The sequence below is a fragment of the Carcharodon carcharias genome, chromosome 13, assembly GCF_017639515.1.
Source record: "Carcharodon carcharias isolate sCarCar2 chromosome 13, sCarCar2.pri, whole genome shotgun sequence".
Lineage (NCBI taxonomy): Eukaryota > Metazoa > Chordata > Chondrichthyes > Lamniformes > Lamnidae > Carcharodon > Carcharodon carcharias.
In genome coordinates this window covers 33,232,930-33,253,391 of record NC_054479.1, presented here as the reverse complement: position 1 = coordinate 33,253,391, position 20,462 = coordinate 33,232,930, and the positions used below count along the sequence as shown (strand labels likewise).

The window sequence follows — 20,462 nt, the reverse complement described above, 5'->3', positions numbered from 1 at the left end:
AGCAACAGTGGCACCATACCCCAATAGGGGGATTGTCAGCAACAATGGCACCATACCCCAACAGGGGTCCACAGACTGTAGGATTTGTTTCTTTGCATTTATGCATGTCAAGATACTCCTAGTTCTGATACATCTTGCACAAATGAAGTATTATTAGTTGAATAAACATTTTCAAAAAAAAACACACAAACATGTATCGTTTTGTGCTTGCTTTCCTGTTTTGTTTAATTTAGGTCAAGAGGATTATGACAGACTCCGCCCATTATCCTATCAAGATACAAATATCTTCTTAATCTGTTATGATGTCACAAACCCTACAAGTTTTGAGAATGTCCGTATTAAGGTGAGGGAGCATACCATGTCTTCTATTTTTGTCAGAAGTAAAATCATGGTATTTGTTTTAGCACTTTTCTGTAATTATTAATTGACCCTAACCAACTCTTTTGGGAAACTTTTTTTCCATTCCCTTCTTGGTAGCTCAGCACTAAGTATCATCTATAACTATAACCTCTTCTCTCTCTGCTAATACCACTTTCTGTCCATGTGTCTGGAGGTGTATGAGAGTACCATTGTGGGGATGTGCCTCACCTATGCTCAATGTTGCCCCATAATGTCCAAGGTGGGAATTGGAAGCTAATCAGGAGAAATATTGTAGGTATAAACCTACCTTCTAATTTATGTAATGCAGTGCACAGAACCACCTCCATTGCAGCACTGCAGTGCCACATTTTACAGAATTTCACCAGGATGGCAAAAAGGCCCAAGGATTTTCAGAATTTGATTCACTGTATGATCATATACAGTACAAATATGGTAATTCCACTACTTGTCATTTCACAAGCATATTTTATTAGCCAGCAGTTTCCTACAGCTTATTACTGCACATCAACTTTTGCTTGGATATAATTATTTCAAGGATAAATAATCCTAATTGAAAAGGTACTCACACTGTTAGGTCATAGTCAACATGTCACAGAAGGATGCCATTCAGTCCATTGTGTCCGCACCAGCTCTGTAGAGCAATCCAATCAGTTCCAATCCCCCACCCTATCCTTGTAAGTTTATTTCCCTTAAGTGCCCATCCAATTATCATTTGAAATCATTGGTTGTCTCTGTTTCCACCACCCTCATGGACAGTGTTACCACTATGTTTAAAAAAAAATTCTTCCTCACATCCTCCTTATATCTCTTGCCCAAAACCTTAAATCTGATCATGTACCTTTAATGGGAACACCATTTTTGTTGTCTACATTATCCAAACCTTAATCTTGTACACCTCTTTCAGATCTCTGCTCAACCTTCATACATCTACCTTCTCCAGTCTAACCTTGCAGCTAAATTCCCTCCATTCCTGGAAACATTTTGGCAAATTTCCTCTGCACTAACTTTCCACAGTGTGTTCAATTAATAATTAATGTGCAAAAGCAACAATTTCATGAAACTCACTGAAAAATTGAGGCTGAACTGCCATTTTCACGAGGCTAGTGACAAATCATCAGCAAATTGTGACAAATCACAATTCACAGGGTACCTCCTTCCTCGCCACAAGTTGCTGGACAATTCACACAATAATGGTGAGCACAGTTAAACTCATTGTGATTTTGGCAGCAAATTCAGGGCCATTAATTCTGATCAAAATGATAAATAAAAGCAACAAGCATAAGTAATGTAAGCTGTCAAAGCATGCACGTATGTGGAACAATTCTTAACAAATATAACATGATATACATGTGTGCAAGTGATGTTAAAGGGCATATGTTTTTTGTTGTATTCCCTCAACAATGGTAGTGGGTTCCAGAAGTAAATCACTTTTGCCAGGGGGCTCCCATGCTCTTGATCGGGTGCAAAACAGACCTTAGAATGGACAAAGAACGCTTGAGAAGACTCAGAGCTGCCCAGCAGGAACCAATCACATATAATCAGGTAAAGTGGAAATTTAAATTTGATGTTTGAACTAAGCTTATGTGATAGATTTAATTACCTAAGCTCTGCCTGTTTTCAGTATATTAAAAACATCACAAAATTAATACAGAAGTGAATTTTTCAAGCTGTGCATTTGAAGGATGTTCTCTTTCTCTTGCCAACTTTGACCATTTACTAAAGGTGTTACCTTGTTAATGAGCGGGAGTTTCAGATGTGCCACATGCTATTATTTTTGTTTGAGCCATATCAGCAAACATTGGAAGGCAATTTGAGTGCAGGGGACATCAGAAAACAGCCAGATCCTATCCTCAGTCAACATCTACATTTGAGCACTTTCAGAGAATTTAGGTGCATTGGAACATCATAGCCTTCAAGTTCCCCTCCTAAGTCACATACCTCCTAACTTTGACGTATATTGCCTTTCCTGCATAATCACTGGGTCAAAATCCTGGAATTCTCTTCCAAATATCATTGTGGGAATACCTTCACTAAATGGACTGTACTGGTTCGAAAAGACCTACCACCACCAGGAAATAAATGCCAGTCTTGCATTGTTATGCTCCTACCCTGAGAATTTGTTTCTGATAAATTTTCTCTTCTCTAAAGTAGGATTTCTAAGATCAATTTTTGCCACCAAAGTTTTTAGATCAGCTGATTCCACAGACTGGGGAGTTTAATTAGGACCAGAGAGGCAGGTGAAAGCTGTATTCAAAGCACAACTTTACTGATTATATTGTTTAAAAAAAAATGTTGACAAGTAAAGGCATTTGTTATGTTTGAGAAGCAATCATGGACTTCAGATAAATTTCTGAAGTTTAGGATACATTAAAATCAAACTCAAAATTATCTCTTTCTTCCTTCAGCCTAACTTTGGGTTCCCATGACAGTTTGCATAGGCCAATTTTACTGCAAATTGTCACAAATTTCTCTTTACTAAAAGTTCTAAGAATGGAACAGTCACTGTCAGTATCTTTGGTGATGATGGCAAAATGGCAAAGCTTCTGTGCAGAAGAACCTCCAAGGAGAATTATCGGCTTCTCTAAGAATATGAACCCTGTTCTGGAGTTATCAAAGGACCACTTAAATAAATAATAACTCTTATGATCCAAAGGGGCTCTTCCATACACCCAGCAGATAGATTGAGAGTTTGGACAGATCAATAATGAGATTTAATAGAGGTGTTCAAAATTATGAGGGGCCTAGACAAAGTGGATAAAGAGTAACTGTCCCCCATTGGTGGAAGGGTCTGGAATCCGTGGACATAGATTTAAAATGATTGGTTAAAAAACCAAATATGACATGAGGATAAACTTATTTTATGCAGTGACTACGATTTGGAATGCACTGCCTGAAAGGGTAGTGCAGACAGATTCCATTATGGCTTTCAAAACGGAATTAAATAAATACTTGAAAGGGGAATTTTTTCTGGGTTACATGGAAAGGGCAGGAGAGTGGGACTAGGCGGATTGTGCTTGAAAGAGCCAGCATGGACTCAACAGCCTGAGTGGCTGCCTCCTTTGCCGTGTAACTATTATGTGGTAGCAATGCCAAAGCCCTTCATATCTGAGTGAGAAAATGTTCTTTCCTCTTCCATTTGGTTTTCTTGACTTGTAGAGATTACCAATTACCCCAAGATTGGCTTGTAGACAAGTGTAGAGTCACTGAAATGATAGCAAACAGTAAAAAAAAAATGTAGGCAAAAAAGGAACTGAAAGTAACTAAGGAAAAGAGACCAGAGAAACTGAAAAAGATGAAGAGGGAATGGAGAGAGTATACAGAAGAACAATAAGAAAAAGGTAATGAGGAAAGAAAAGCAATTTTAAAAGTGAAGCTTAAGTTATTAGATTCTTAAAGTCATAAAACTGTTAACATTTAAAATGGAAGCAAAGAAAGCATCGCTCATATTTGTAACTTAACCTTTTGTGTAGTTTATGTAGCAACTTTCATGGCCACAGGATATCCTGAAGTGTTTCATAGCAAAGTCAATACTTTTTAAGTATGGTCACTGTTTGTTTGTTTGTATGTGGGGAAATACAGTATCCAATTTACACAATGCAAGGTCCCACAAGCAGCAATGGTAAATGATCAGTTGATCTGTTTTAGTGATATTGATTGTGGAATAAATATTGCCCAGATTGTGATGCTGGTTGAAGGACACCTAATTACAGAACTGCATTGAGAAAATAAGATCTTTCCACCACGAGGCTGCAGGTGTGAGCTGAATGGCAGCACAACAGACTCAAAGGGAAGAGAAAAAGTAATAGTTTTCAGATTCTCATTTTGGTTTGTTTCAGGGTGAAGAGGCTGCTCGCCAGATTAACGCTGTAATGTACTTGGAATGCTCAGCCAAATTCCGTGAGAACATAGAGGACATCTTCAAAGAAGCTTCAAGTGCAGCTTTAAATGCCATAAAGAAGAAAAAAAGCAAAAGGAGGAGGAAGCAGAAGCAATGCTTGCTTCTTTGACAGTTGTTACCGATCAATATTAATGGACATCACTGTGATGCATACGCTGTATTATAAAATTTGTTAAAAGCTATCATTGTCTTGTAATTATAATTAATTCTTAGTGAACTTTGACTATGACTATAAGGAGGATATTTTTCACGTCCCTGGTTAATTATTGAGCTGCATTGCAGGATTCTTCAGGCTTGAAATGCATTGCTAAAGCACAACACAATAAATAAGAGACGTAAGAAGACTATGATCTATAGAAACAGGTGTTTCATCCATATTAAAAAATAACCCAATTAAAAAAAATGGCAAATGCTGACCATTTGAAACAAAAAATACACAGAACAAGTTAGTCAGCACTTGTGAAGGGTGATGATAGAATGGTGATTTAAAAGGGTGTCTTCATGGTTTAAGAGCAGCCCTGGCTGAAATATTGCCTCAACTTTACACTGACTACCTGTTGTGTATTTGCAGCAATTTTTGTTCTTGTTTAAAAATAGTCCAGGTTTGCATGCCACTCAACATCACCTTAACCATCACTACTGCTATAGAGTGTTGGGTTTAGTGATTCATGTGTCCAATGCATCTTACTTTTTCAATGTTAATTTATAAAAATATTTGCATGTAAAAGTAATAACCAGCTGTTTTCGATCATGCTTGTGACTATGAGAAGTGAGAATTGTATAACCTGTCACTACAAGCAACTGCAGCTTATGGCACTAAAGCACTTTTTAAAAGAACAATTTTTCCAGCTTTTTCCCTCCTGAAAGCACTGACTTGTGTGAGGAGTATGGTTCCTTGGCCTTCTGTAACCTTTCTCAAATTACCTTTTGTTAAATGTCTAGACCTCAAATGACAGCAAGCTATTCAACTGTGGAGACATGGGCGAGCCCAACCCTCATTTCAGTTTTCAGCAGCAGTTAGGAGTGTGACTATTTGCAGATTTTCCCCTCCATGACTCTGGATGCCAATTATAATCCTACCAGTGCCCTAGATGAGAACAATTAATTGAACACCAAATGGGAAATAAAACTAGGACCTTCTGGTCCGCATCACTCATCTACACTGTACCTTTAAATACTGACCCATCACAAAAGCTGCTGATGCACTTTTTAAAAAACACATATATAGGAATAAGTTTTAAATGCATTTTGTTGAACAGCTGCAATTCTTTCCTTACTATGCTGCTTAGCTCAGGGAAATAAACAAATACAAGAATGCTGTAGGAGCCAGACTGAGATAAATTATGCTCAGTTTCTGTTTCCTGAGTAACAGAAGCAAGGTCAAACCAACTTCTGTTGGGCAACAGACTACTGATTTTACCAGAACAGACACCATGTTTTAGGGACAAATCAATTCAATATTTTTAGTTTCTAACAGCCTTCCACGTTTTTAAACTTCAGAATTTTGAGTCATTGTTCAACAAAAATTAAGAATGGGGTCCCAAAGCAAGGAGCCTAATAAATAAGGAATAAAGAAAAACTCTTCCTCTTCATTGGCCCATAACAGCTGAAATACCAGAGAGCACTGACAGGCATCAGATGTCTGCAGCTGTCAGCCTATTCCTTCAAGGTGATTTATTCAGCTTGATACAAAGATAAAAGATGGCATTCCAAATGCACAATTCACTCCATTTTCTGTGATAACTGTATGGGATCACTATGTATTCAGCAGAATAAAAGGTTAATTTTTCTTACATGTTAACCAGTGCTTCAGAATTTTGCTCTAGATAAGCTTAAAATAATTATACTGGAAGAAAATTGGACGCAATGTAAAATGAGCTGCTAATTCGCTATCACCTGTTTCACACTTGGGTCGACCTTGTAGACTGATTTCATCCAATGTATATTATACAGATTGTTTGCCATCTCCAAGTGAATTTTGTATGTTTCTGTAAACATGAGCAAACTGTTCTACCAACATAGGAAAATGTATTTTAATACAGTATTTTAAACTATTGACATTGCTGCTTTCATCTTTTGTCGCTGCCTGATCTATAATCTCTTCGTATTTGAGGTAAATACATTGTTTACCCACTGAAGGCGGGGGGGGGGGGGGGGGGGGGGGGGGGGCGCACGCAATTAGGTGGTGGTTTAGAGGGCTCACTGGCATTTTGCCAGCAGTTGAGAAGTCCTCAGCCCAATGTGGAGGCTGCCAGTTATATGGATGGCAGGCTGGGTGGTCATCAAAGCCAGAGACTCCAAACTTCAAAGAGGGGGCAGCAAAGGCTGCACTCCATTGTGGTGGTCCAGAGGTTTTGAGAGAATTGTTCTGAACACCTTTGCCTTTTTGGTGGTCTAAACATTATTTGTAAATTATCAAAAACCCAGGATATATGCAAATTAATTGAACACTGGTTTAAATTTCATACATGGCCTTAGACGCCATGGTAGACATCCCACCACAACTGACTGTAAATTGAACAAAAAGTATTAACTCCACAGTACTACCATTCATTACTTTGACTAGTACTAATAAGATTTCTTTTATAGTGATGTCTTGTAAAAGTTGCATTTGGCTATTTATTTGAGATAATTATTTAGTCATGTCCAAAATGTCACTCATACAGTACACAATAAGGATTGCTTTTCATCTACTCTCAATTCATGAGCATCACTCAATTCATGTTCATCATGGAAAGCTTTCTAAAATGGTGAATTCATTAGTGGGTGCATTAGCTGTTGCATTTCATGTGTAGAGTATTCATTTTGCTTTAAAAGTGAGTTAAGGAGTAATTCTTCCAGGATACATTGCTGTCTTGACTTAATGAGTGATATTATGCAATATATACATTTTCATGTTATTTTCTCACACCAATTTTCTCCTCTCCTGCGAGTTGGATATGCTTCATTACCTCCCCCAGTTGACAGTTATTCCTAACTAGTTGAGTGATAAAAGGCTATTTAATCCCAATCGTGTCAATATACACACAGTACCAGTGACCAGGAGTTGGAACCCCAGGCAATTTTCCCCTCTGTCCTGCCATGGATGGTCCTAGCTAACTTCACTTTTAGGGGAGTAGTAAGTTAACACATTGAAACCATTAACTAACAGCTCCATTCCTGCCCTTACAACAGAGGGAAAGTCATTGACGAAGTAGCTAAAGATCCTCAAGATGAGAAAGCGTCCATAAGGAACTCATAGTAATGCCCTGGCTTGTGTTGATCTACCTCTGCCGACCACAACCTGCCATTAGACCGAACTGCATCTAAAGGAAGACTTCATTAGGTCTTTGAATCACCTAATTTGCTTTTCAGTGATGGTTTGGACAATTTTATGTTATCGTTAAATCCTTGCAACATTCAGCATTATGCTTTAATTTCTGGGCACTCTTAACCCAAGATATTAAACAGAAAAGGCAATGCTGCAACATTTGGCACTTCATCTGGTGTTACAGCAGGAAGACAATGCTAATTAAACACCATATAAAGCATCAGGCACACACCTACAAACATACAAGTTTCCACAATTCTTTCCTATTGCAGCCTACCACATCATTAGTTTTCGTAACAGAAAGACCTGAGTAGTTGCTCGAAGATCAGGTGTGCCATTTGCAGGGTGGCCTGTACTACCCTCGGTGAACTGATACAGCAGATTCAAGGTCACCTATATCATTTTGAAGCAGCAAGTTGCCATTCTGAAGATATTTTATAGATCAGTTAGTGTTGAGGATTGTGGCAATATACAGAACACAGCACAAGTACACATCCAGAAAGTGGAGGCTTACCAGGATGTTGCCTGGGCTGGAGAGGTTATGAGGAGAGATTGGATAGACTGGGGTTATCTTCCCTGGAGCAGAGGAGATTAAGGGGGGACATGATTGAGGTGTATAAAATTGAGGGGCATCGATAGGGTAGATAGGAAGGAACTTTTCCTCTTGGCGGACCAGGGGACATAGATTTAAGGTTAGGGCAGGAGGTTTAGAGGGGATGTGAGGAAGAATTTTTTCACCTAGGTGGTGGTGGGAATCTGGAACTCACTGCTTGAAAGGGTGGTAGAGGCAGAAACCCTCAACATTTAAGAAGTATTTGGATGTGCACTTGTGATGTGTTGTGTTCTGTATATTGCCAGAATCCTCAACACTAGTTGATCTATAGAATATCTTCAGACTGGCAACTTGCTGCTTCAAATTGATGTAGGTGACCTTGAATCTGCTTTATCAATTCACCAAGGGTAGTACAGACCACCCTACAAATGGCACACCTGATCTTCAATGGCATACAGGGCCCAGTGCTGGAAAATGGAATTAGAATAGTTAGGTACTTGTTTGACTGGCGTGGACTCAATGGGCCGAAGGGCCTTTTTCTGTGCTGTAGACCTCTATGTCTATGTAGAAAAGGAAAAAAAAATACCCCAGTAAAGCGAGCCATCTGTAGAAACACTGGGTAATTCACAGGAACACCTTTTGTTGAATGCGAGACATCTATGGGCAGAACTGATAAGGCACACCTTTTCCTAATACCTACAGTGACTACAGCAAGTCATGTCTCCATGTTCCTCCTTTACAGAAACATCAAATTATTCATATAGACGTTTGATTTTCATACCTACTACTTCTGAAATATTCAAGTTATTTTACAGTAGGCAAATGTGTGTAATAGTTCATGAAAATATATCCTGATTACTATAGCAATTCATCTGGGATAATTTTCAGAACCCTTATTTTAAAACAAATATAATCCTTAAGGATGAGAGAGATGTGAATTTCCTTACAAAACATTTTACATTGTCTTGTGATTTTAAAAATGCTAAAAGACACAATAGAGGGCAGATTTAATAGATGGAAGATCACATTACATGGTCATTAGTCTTTTAAACTCTAGTTTCTTATTGCATAATCTCACGGAATTTAGCAGGTAATGATCAAGGTTCATTCAAAGAATAATGACTAATACACATAAAAAGGTAAGTAATCTCTTTAACTGGGTAGAAATTTTTTTCACATTAAAAAAACTGCACGTCTTTTGTGGACTAATGAACATTTTACTTAGGTTTTCAACACAGGTTGTTTTTCAACATTATTTCATCATAAAGCAAGAGTGAAAAAATGTAGTCTCTTGGGTGTGTCTATTTAAACAATCAGCACATGTGAGGAATGTATTACGATTAGGTTATAGATTATAGTGCAGCTTTGTTTCAGGAGAGTCAGGTTTGATTCCTGGCCTGTGCTGTGTCAGCTGATCTCAACTGGTATGACAGTAGGGGCATTACAATCGACGATAAAATCCTGACCTAAGGAACGGTAAAAAGTAACCATGGTTCCAATTCCTGATCACTAGACAGGGGCCACTGCAAGAGCTACAGGTATGTTGACTCAGGAGAAGTATGACTAAGTTACAATGTTTCTCCACTGCTAAAGAGCCTGTTAGCATTTTTCTTGGGATCTTGGGTGCGGTAATGAAAAGCACTCAATGACTGTGGAAGTGAACTCCTGCAAGGAGTCAATCCCTTCTGTAGGGAAGGGTAGAAATTTGGTGACAAAAGTAGATCAACTTAATCCTTGGCAGGCATAGCATGAGGCAACTTGCTTCTACTTCGCCAGCTACCAGCATAACCTCTCAAATACTTACAACACCCATCTTCAGACTCTTCATAAATTTAACCTGGTCACACCTCAATTTTGCACCTTTGCTAACACTAACAATTGGCACCTGAGATAAGATTTTCTAACCCAAGGACAAATTGTATTAACGTCGGTCTCAGCTCAAAAATGGACAGTGGAATAGTGAAGGCACAGAACAGTTAAAGTATATGTTCGAACATAAAAGAAAAATGTTGAAGCTAAAATATGGACTGTAGTAGGTAAAATATAAAAGATGGTACATTAAATGTTGAAAGAACAATGAAGATAGAGCATCAGGAAATAACGAGAATACAAGCAGAGCTTTTTTTTAAAGAAATTACTACCCTTCGTAAAGTGAAATGTTTATTCATATTGTCTTGGTAAAGTAACAAATCTACACCTGACATCATAGCACTGTTGTTATTGTAACTTTTTAAGCACTGCAGTCTGCCATCTGAAATTGTATCACAATTGGCAAGTCCAGAGTGTGTGGAATTCCCTGCATTTAGCAGAAGTGTTATGATTAAGAATTAACTTGAGGAACTTTACAATATCAAACAATTGACTCAGTGTATGGATTTTTTCACTATAATACACATTGGTATCACAGAAAAATAAATCAACCCAGTATACAACTAGTGGAATTTAATTAAGTACATCACCCATTTCTTCTCCTCCTTCAAAATTTATAGAACAACCACCACTCATCACAGAACATCCTTTCAAAGGCATTTTCTGACATAGGGTGTACACCAAAATGAATTTTTCCCCTCCTTACGCTATGAATTTATACAATTTTCTGTTTTAACTTAAGATCTTTTTTGGAGGATTTCAGAAACAAAGTACCTGGTGATCAAACAGGCAGTGGATGATAATTTAGGGTTTTCTACAGAGAGTTGACCTCCAGATGGGGCATCACCTTTGCCAGTGCCATTATTCCAGTTATTCAAGGTGTGGTGCTATAATCTTGTGGCTATCTACAACCAAATATCGTTCAGAATTTTGACTACACAATCATCACATCCAAAGCCCTGTCTCGCAACATTTGGTCAGACAGTATCCATTCATCATAAAATCTATTACCTATTCCTCTGGAAACCTGGTTTTTTAGATTTCTTGAACTAGACCTGTAACAGCAGTCACCCAAATGCCATCCTATATCTAGCTGTGGAATAATTCTGCTTCTGCAAAGCTTTTTAAAATGATAGAAAAACTTTAGCACGTGTCAGACTAAGATTAATATTATCCGACTGCTTTAATATATGCATTTTCACTAACTAGGATAATTGTGAAAAGAGGGAAGGGTGGGCTGAATTCACTTTCTCAACATCAAGATTCACACATGAATAGTGGCCATTCAGGAAGCACCATGGAACTATACTACAACAGGGCATCTGGGGCCAGGGAGAGTAAACAAAAAAAATGGCAAGAAATAAATCCTACAAATTTAACAATTTTCCATTAACTTTGTAACTTAAGGGGGGAGATGATGGCGCAGTGGTAATGTCACTGGACTAGTAACCCAGAGGTCCAGGCTAATGTTCTTGGGGACAAGGGTTGAAATCCCACCAGGGCAGCTGGTGGAATTTGAATTCAGATAATAATCTGGAATTGAAAAGCCAGTCTCAGTAATGGTGACCATGAAATCATTGTCGATTTTTATAAAAACCCAACTGGTTCACTAATGTCCTTTAGAGAAGGAAATCTGCCAAGGCCTACATGTGACCCCAGGCCCACAGTAATGTGGTTGACTCTTAACTGCCCTCTGAAATGGCCTAGCAAACCAATGAGTTCAAGGGCAATTAGGCATGGGCAACAAATGCTGGCCTGATCAACGATGCCCATATCCCATGAAAGAATAAATAACTAAATAAGAGGGGATGCTGGGTGTTCTTTAGTTAGATAATTTTTGGCTTCTGTGGATTGTGTCACATCAAAATAAATGTGCTTTTTTGCCAATATTAAAATTTTAGCCATTTTATTTTCCTTATAGATGTAGTGAACAAGCCTGGAATGAAAAATCTTAAGGGTAGATGGTGACACATTTGGGTGGAAATGCAGGGGGTTGGGGTGGGTTGCGGGGTACACAGTGTGATTGGGCAGGCAGGTGCAACGTGGAGATCCTACCATCTTCTGCCTCCCTCCGATTTACTCCAAAGTGGGAAAGCTCCAGGATGGCCTTCCTGCCTGGAGACCAATTAATGCCCTTTAAGTGGCAGGTGGGTCTGGGGCCTCCTTGTTGGGCAAAGAGGCACTGACCTGCTGAACGAAAAGATCCAAGTACTCCCCTGCCCTTTGAGCCCCCTCGCCCACTCACTGGGGTATCCCTGTCTGGCCCCACCAAACCCACCACACCCCCTTTTCCTGGGGCTCCAGTGTCAATCTATGATGTAGGCTTCACTGGAAAAGTACCCCTCCCAGCAGTGCTGCTAGTACCTGAGAACCAGCAGCTTTCAGAGGCAGGTCATCCACCTTCCAGCAGGACTTCTGGTGGGAGGCAGGAAGTCCGGTGATCAGGTAGGTACCCAATTGGGTTTAAATCCTATCAGGCCGCCAGGAAATGGTCACAGTGGGATTTTCCAGCCAGCAGACAGGCCCCCAACCGCAACCATTAAATTTCACCCATTAAGTGTGCACATTTTTGACCGGAATCTCAGACTTCACCACTTCTCTCGTCCCATCCAGACATATTATATTGCCAAACTGATGGTCCAGCAAGTAGTACTGGATAAGCAGAAATTTCTTCCAACCAAATATTGGAAAGACTGAAGCTTTTATCTTTGGCCCCCGCTACAAACTTCACTCCATAGCCACCGACTTAATCCTTCTCCCTGGCAACTGTCTGAAGCTGAATCGGATTGTTCAAAATCTTGGGATCAAATGACACCAAAGTAAGCTTTCAAACACATTTGCACCATCTATTTCCACCTCCGTAATATTGCCTGACTCCGCATCTGCCTCAGCTCATCTGCTGCTGAAACTCTCATCCATGACTGTGTTACTTCTAGAATTGGTTATTCCAATGTACTCTTGGCTGGCCTCCCACATTCTACCGTCTGTAAACTTGAGGTCCACATCCCAATTTTCACCTAATTCCATTTATCCATCACCTCTGCTCCCTGATCTAAACTGGCTGCAATTAAACAAAACTCAATTTAAAACTCTCATCCTTGATTTCAAATCCCTTCATGGCCTTGCCCATCCCTTTGTCTGTAATCTCCTCCAGCCTTCTGAGATAACTGTGCTCTTCTAATGCTGGCCCCGAGCATCCCGATGTTACTTGCTCCACCACTGGTGGATGTGGCTTCAGCTGCCTCAGTCCTAAGCTCTGGAATTCACTTCTCAAACCTCTCTGCTCTCCACTTCACTTTCCTCCTTTAAGACACCCCTTAAAACCTACTTCTTTGACCAAAGCTTTTGATCATCTGCTCGAATACATCCTTATGTAGCTTGTCATATTTTGTTTTATAATGCTCCTGTGAAACACTTTGGGACTTTTTATTACATTAAAAGTGCTCTCTAAATGTTGCTGCTGTTAAACAATTTTGACAGTGCTTTTCACCAGGCATAATCTCAAAATGTTTACATATTGGACAAAATAAGGGAAAAAGAAATACTGTGAATGATGAAACAACTCTTGCAACATCTGAAAGATAAGACACTAGCATCTTGGGTGGACTCCTTCAGATGAGAGGAGGGCCGTTTTGAAGAAGGATACTACATAAATCATTAACCTATCCTTCTCTGTTAAGATACTAACCAACCTAATGTGCAGATTCAACAGTATTTGTATTTTAGGTTAAAACTAGATCCATGTGAAAAAGACAACCAAGGATAAAGATACAACGTGATTGCTATTCAAGAGGCAATTGCAGTTGTTTAAATGTCAGAAGACAAAAGTAAGCTACAATTGGAGGTCGGATGTCATTATTTATAAATTTATAGCCCAAGAGATGTTTTCTTGAATTGGTTTATTTTAACAGCCTTACACATAAGTGATAGTACAAGTTAAGCTCCATATAAAGGCCAAATCTTCCCTGTAAGAATCACAAGTAGAAAAGTCCAGATCTTTTTAATTCTATTTCATAATATGTGAACCTTACATGGAACTGATGCTTAGATAAAAATTATCCAGGAAGTATATATTTACAATCAGCATTTGGAAAAAGAAAACTTTGTTAGGAAATACACTAGGTTAAGGATCATTTTAAATGAGGCTGTGCGTCACTGCGACTGTGTTCTGTTAAACAGACTTATCATTATCACTATTATAATACAGACTTTTTTTTATAAAATGTCCATTAAAGGACTTCAGTAAGTATAGTTAACTCACAGCAAGTTTAATAATCTGATCAATTATGCTTTTTAAGGCATCTCACACAACTGTTTACTGGTGTCCTTCTTAAATCACTTGTTATGTGCAATGAACCAGCATTCTAATATCCTACTGAGATCCAACTGAAGCAAATTGTTGACAATTGTAACTTATTAATGGTTTATTGCACTTTGGTAGTAAAATAATTTAAATTATTCTTTCTTGATAATATGTGATTTCAAGTTTTTTTTAAGTACTTGACACTTAAACAGATAGACATTCAATTGTTCTGATTTTGTGCAGCAAAAAATTGTTCCATTGATTGAAACTGTTAAATACAAAAAGAGTTGTTCCATTACAGACAGTAAAAATAATTTAAATTTCCCAGCATGACTAAATAGAAAACACTGGTTTAAATGAAAAAAAAAAGCTTCACATAACTTCCTGGTGACAACTGGGTTCCACAGTTTACAGAAGTCTGAGTGACCACTGAACATAACACTTTGTGGCAATGTCCCATTGAAGCCTTCTGCAAGTCAATCGTGTATTTTCAGTTTTACAGGCATTTATGGACTTCTTGCTCTAGTCAAAAATGAAAATTACAATTACAATGATATGCTGTTCATAACATAACACGGCCATTTCATTTCTAAATTATAAATCTTTTTTGTTTATGAACAGTGTTCAGTTTCTGATGATTCATTTTTGCTCCAGAACACGTAGATTGCCATATAGGCAATGAATCACTTCAAGCATCTTTCAAGGACTGTACCAAATATCAGTCTGGAATTAAAAATTCCATATTTTGATACCAATTAAAACACTCCTGGTCCAAAAGAATACATTTTTAAACAAATCCTAGATTACATGGGCTGTGATAGATGGTATCTGCCTAATTAGCACACTTCACATTGAGCAATAGTGTAGCTGCAATGCTTGCTGGTTATTAATGTATAAAGGTCAACTTGCCTCCATTTTGAAAGAATAATGTATTCTTGCTGTGAAATAATAGACCAGTGAACAAACATGCCTTCATTTTTGGTTTCTGTTATGCTCTGTGCTGTGTTCATGCTCATTTCTGAGCTGAGAGATTGAAAATGCCCTGAAATACATCAGTTTCAGTGTCACGTCAATTTTAAACAAAGAAAGATGAAACTAATTTAAGAGAATCTGATTTTTTGTGCTCAATTAGATTTGGTTTCATGAAAAAAAAGAGACTATTATGCATAAAACACATTTCTTTTGGGCCAAGTGGAATTTAACTCAAAAGAAATACAAATATTCAAGTTGTCTGACAATTGTTTTCCTTAAGTTTAGCAAAGCCACACTGATTAAGTTTTCACCAACCTGTTACAATCTTCAGAGAACTCCAAAAATGATCAAATTCTTGAAAGTACAACACCTTTGGTTTAAAAGTAAAACTTCTCAATTTTTTTTATACAGTGAATCGCATTTGTTCTACAAGAAAATATAAACTAGCTATTCTAATGAGTTTTAATGTATCTTAGCACCACATACAAATACAGAGTGTTTCACAAAGTTATATGTACAAAGTACTTAGACCAGCTTAAGTGAAGAGCAAATGGATTAACAATGTTAAAAAAACACAGGTGGGCAAATGCTATTAACATTTGCAATTGTTTTAATTAAATAAAATCAGATTTCTTAGTTTGGAAAATTCAATGTAGCTGAAATTATTTAACAAAATATGTAAGTCAATTAAAAGAAAACTTTAAACCATTCAGGCAAGTCAACTTATTCACTGAGTGGCACGAATTAGGTTCATCCACAATCCCAAATGTAATGAATTCTTTTTGAGGTGTTCCAGCAAGTGTAGGCATTTAAATGGATCCCAGGCACTTCCCCTAATTGTGAGGAGACTAAAAGATCAGAGTTACCCTGAGTCTCTGTGTAAATGCAACCAGCTAAATTAAAAGTGGCATTGGTTGACATAGGGGAGGAGGTAGTTTGGTTGCCCTCTCAGACAGGGAATAGTGCATGGTATTGGGAAAAATGTCTTCAAAACAAAATCTAAGCAAAAGACATAATAAACATAAGGAGGAAGGGTGGGTGAATGCCTATTTTTAGAAGTAATATTATGCACACAACATCAGATAATGAAATAATTCAATATATAATCCAAATTGTAATATACATTTACTGACGTTAACACAACATCCACAAGGGCTGAACACAAAATGCACATGCAGAATTTACATGAATATTGTTATTTCAAATGATGCAATATTAAATTGTACTTGGGCAACAGCCTTTTTCATTGGCAAGTTCAGACTAATTTTATACTTCAATCAAAATTCATCTCCTGCTAATATTGCAGACAGTTCACAAACTGGATAACTCCAGTCAAACCATGATAAAGGGTTAGCCAAACATCTGATCTTGGAGAAGACATTTACCCTACTTGTCCACATCCTCCCCTGCCATCCACCCATCCCATCAGTGTCATTTTCAGAAGGGCTTCATGATAGAATAAATCACATTAAGGATGATAACATCTCTCATTGTGGTGAGAAATTATATCAAAATGAAATTTCAACAAACTTGTTTAAAGGACAATGAACCATATTAATGTATATATCTTAAAAATTAAAAGTAAATCAGCTTAGTAATTTTCTCTCAGAATGTGTGTGCGGCTAGCATTAGGATTTTCAAACATTTGTGCGACAGTTGCAAATCCAACCTCAATGATGTGCGAGTATTCAGACCCTCAAATAGAGCAGCATAGGGAAAATGGGAATATGGTGCCATGTTCCCCAACAATGTTGTTTTTTCAGCAGGTTTCATACATTCATAGCTTCTTCAATTTATCTTTGTTTTTCTGAAATTTTTGATGAACAACTTTAAGAGTAGTCAGAAAGTTCCCAAGGAAGAGCACCAGGAATGTGAGAGCCAAGACAAAAACCTGAGGAAACAGATAAAATAAACTGACAAAAATACCAAAATGCGACAGCTTTAAAGTATTACAACAAAACTAATCATTCTTAGCTGTTATACTAAATGCTAACCATTGGTGCCAAGTTATAATTATCTATAAACAATGTTTTCACCAGTCCCAGCCATGGCCCCCACTCCGCACAGACTCATCAGTCTTTGCCCGATGCATTCCCACTTTGTTTGAAAGCTCAATAATATTACAACTTATAAGCTGTAAAGAATCATTATACACAAATGATTGCAATTTGGAGTGATTTTGCAAGTAAATCACATTCCTTACATGCAAATATCATATTTTGTTCATGAACAAAAAGTACATTATTGTGGGATAGTTGTTATTGGCAACAGTCATGGAGAGGTTGGAGATGGCAGTATGGAGGGCATGTTTTGCTTCGAGTTACAAAATACTTGATTGTTTTAATATTTCTTTCTTGGACTGAAAGCTGTTCAGCTGAGGACCACTTGGAATTGGTTATAGCTTGCTGGGATCAGTCTATACACAAATCCACATTACTGCTTTGTATACAAACTGCCATTTCAAAGACAGATGAGTTACAGCTAAGCCACAAAGACTAAGCAGGAATTAGAAACTGCTAACACTCATTAACCAGACTGTGAGAAGAGACTGAACTTGTTATTTGGGATTGCTGTTATTCCTTGTTGTAAGAAAGCCTGTTGGGCAATTTTTGTGCCTCTCAAACCTATACTAGATTGGATTTAAAAGAAAGAAGGATATTTCATTGTATCAAAGCTCCTTTAGGTGACTTTCTGTTTCGATAAGATAGTTTATGAGCTGAAGTCAATGAAACACTTGTCACGTATAAACCTTTCTGCATTTACATACGATTCAAGTTCCAAAAATGATTAAAGGCTTAAGACAGTTATTAGTTTTAAAGGACAGACAAGAAATATAGTTTTTTTTTGCTGTAATCTACTGATATCTGCTCATCTCTTATGCCAGTTTAATTATATTTCTTAGTAAATATGATTTATAGGTTATAGCCTGAGAAATAAAGTCCGTCAAAGAGTATTATTTGTTTATCAGTTGGAAAGACCAAGAGAGAATAAGCATCTCATGTTTACAAAGAACTTAGCAGCATAAGAATTTACTGGTTACCCATGGCATGCTACATCATCAGGTACAATGCATCCAAATTCATGTTTTGATTCAGAGGGAGTGAGGGCTTGTTTATGGAAATGGCCTATTAGGCTGAACCAAAGAAAAAGTGCCACCCAAAATATCTGAATCAGAACAAGCTTTGTTGCCTAGATTGGATTAGCCTTCCAGCTGGAGGTCATGCAGAGATGAAGAATCTCAGGGTAGAAACATTTGGAAAAATTTTACCAAGCAGAAATTCCTTCAGTTTGTACTCACTTGCCATTCTTTGCACCGCTCATGTTGTGAAAGTCCAAAAAGTGTTACTGAATTGTATAATTGCCAAAACTGCAAAAGTAGGATAAAGTAACAAAATTAAATTTAATAAGTATGGATACACTTAAATTCTGTTCTTTTCTGATATCATCATTTTCCCTCCTTTCCTGAAGATATTGAGTTCTTGTTCAGACCAGTTTCATCTGCCTTTTGTCCTCATCTTGCAACTGACTCTCTAAAATTGAATGTCAATGCACTATTTGATACAAGGACATCAATGCAAAGCTCAATTTGGTCCTCATTTGATGTGCACTCACATGCACGTCCAGCTGAATCCAGTGAAAACTATGGGCAACTTTTTTTCTCTAGCCCTGCTGGTTGGTCACTGTTCCAACTGAGAATAGTTAATTCCACAGAAACAAGGCATCAACCAGTATATGAAACTGATTTACTGCTGGATAAATTCAGAGTCATCATAACAAGATAAATCACCTCATAAGCAAATTTGGGATGTGAAGTTACTGCACTACAGCAGCAATAAGGTATATAGTATAAACTATATCTAGCTGGCTTATAATGGTTCACTGCCAAGCCATAATGTCACAGGAGGCAGCCATCTGGTCCACTGAGTCCATGCCTGATTTTTGTAGAGCAATCTAGTCAGTCCCATTCCCCTGCTTTATCCACGTATCTCTGCAAGTTTATGTCCCACAAGTGCCCATCCAATTTCCTTGGTCATTGATCGACTCAGCTTCCACCAGCCTCATAGACAGAGTTCCAGATCATCACCACTTGCTGCATTAAAATGTTCTTCGTCACATCCCCCACAACTCTTGTCAAAAACCTTAAATCTGTGTTCCCTATTCCTTGCATTATCTGCTAATGGGGGCAGTTATTTTTGTTGACCTTATTTAAATCTGTCATTATCTTGTGCACCTTTATCAGCTCACCCCTCAACCTTCTTTACTCCATGGAAAACAACCCCAACTTCTCCAATCTGATCTTGCAGCTAAAAGCCCTAATCATGGAACATTGTGGTAAATCTCCTCTGCACCCCCTCAAGAACCCAAACATCCTTCCTAAAGTGTGATGGCCAGAATTTACATAATTTATCAGTGTTTTATAAAGGTTCAGCATAACTTCCCTCCTTAATACCTATTTATGAATCCGAAGATCCCATATACTTTAATGATTACTCTCAATATGTCTTGACACTTTCAAAAGGTCTACCCATGTGAACTTCCAGATCCTTCTGTCCCTTCACACTCTTTAGAACTATGCCATTAAACATACACATTGCTTCTCCACATTCCTTCTGTCAAATTGCATTACCTCACACTTCTCTGTGTTGAATTTCATCTGCAACTTGGCTTCCCATTCTGCTAGCCTATCTATGTCCTGTTGCAGTTGTTTGGTATCATCCTCATTATTTGCCACAAGCTTGGTTAATCACAGTAAATTTTGAAATTTTACACTGTATTCCAATATTCAAGTCACTTACATATATATAGATTTGAAACATGATCTATCTTTTACAAATCCACGCTGGCTCTCCTTAATTAACTCAAAGCTCTCCAAACGTCTGTTAATTTTTTCCCCAATTTAGGATTCCAAAATCTTACCCACCTTTGATGTTAAACTCATCAGCCTGTACCATTTCTTGAACAAGAGAGTGTCATATTTGTCATCACGTGATCCACTGACACTTCCTCTGCATCGAGGGGATTATGGTAAGCCCTCTATCTCCACTCCATTTCCCCAGCAACCTCGATGCAAGTTATCCAAACCAGTCTATTTATCTAATCATAGCGAGCCTTTCCAGTACATCTTGTGTCTCAATTTTCACACCATCCATTAGCTCTACAATCTCTACTTCTACTG

General features: G+C 37.9%; 2 protein-coding genes and 1 long non-coding RNA gene across 10 annotated transcripts in view; 2 read left to right on the top strand and 1 right to left on the bottom strand.

The window, feature by feature from the left end:
* rhof (ras homolog family member F) overlaps positions 1 to 6,333 on the top strand; it is a 45,011-nt gene extending 38,678 nt beyond the window's left edge. For all 7 annotated transcript variants that reach the window (XM_041202221.1, XM_041202220.1, XM_041202219.1 and 4 more), the window contains 3 exons: positions 234 to 343; positions 1,789 to 1,923; positions 4,218 to 6,333. In XM_041202221.1, coding sequence (XP_041058155.1) covers positions 234 to 343; positions 1,789 to 1,923; positions 4,218 to 4,388 — 416 coding nt within the window. In that variant the 3' untranslated portion in view covers positions 4,389 to 6,333. The remainder of the gene's footprint in view (positions 1 to 233; positions 344 to 1,788; positions 1,924 to 4,217) is intronic.
* A 3,142-nt stretch (positions 6,334 to 9,475) lies between these two features.
* The window catches only part of LOC121286431, a 68,277-nt gene continuing 57,290 nt past the window's right edge, over positions 9,476 to 20,462 (top strand). Inside the window, exon 1 of the long non-coding RNA XR_005944935.1 lies at positions 9,476 to 9,680. This is a non-coding gene — a long non-coding RNA (uncharacterized LOC121286431). The remainder of the gene's footprint in view (positions 9,681 to 20,462) is intronic.
* The window catches only part of LOC121286429 (transmembrane protein 120B-like), a 64,827-nt gene continuing 60,099 nt past the window's right edge, over positions 15,735 to 20,462 (bottom strand). For both annotated transcript variants that reach the window (XM_041203537.1, XM_041203538.1), the window contains 2 exons: positions 18,585 to 18,653; positions 15,735 to 17,177 (listed from right to left, as the gene is read on the bottom strand). In XM_041203537.1, coding sequence (XP_041059471.1) covers positions 17,064 to 17,177; positions 18,585 to 18,653 — 183 coding nt within the window. In that variant the 3' untranslated portion in view covers positions 15,735 to 17,063. The remainder of the gene's footprint in view (positions 17,178 to 18,584; positions 18,654 to 20,462) is intronic.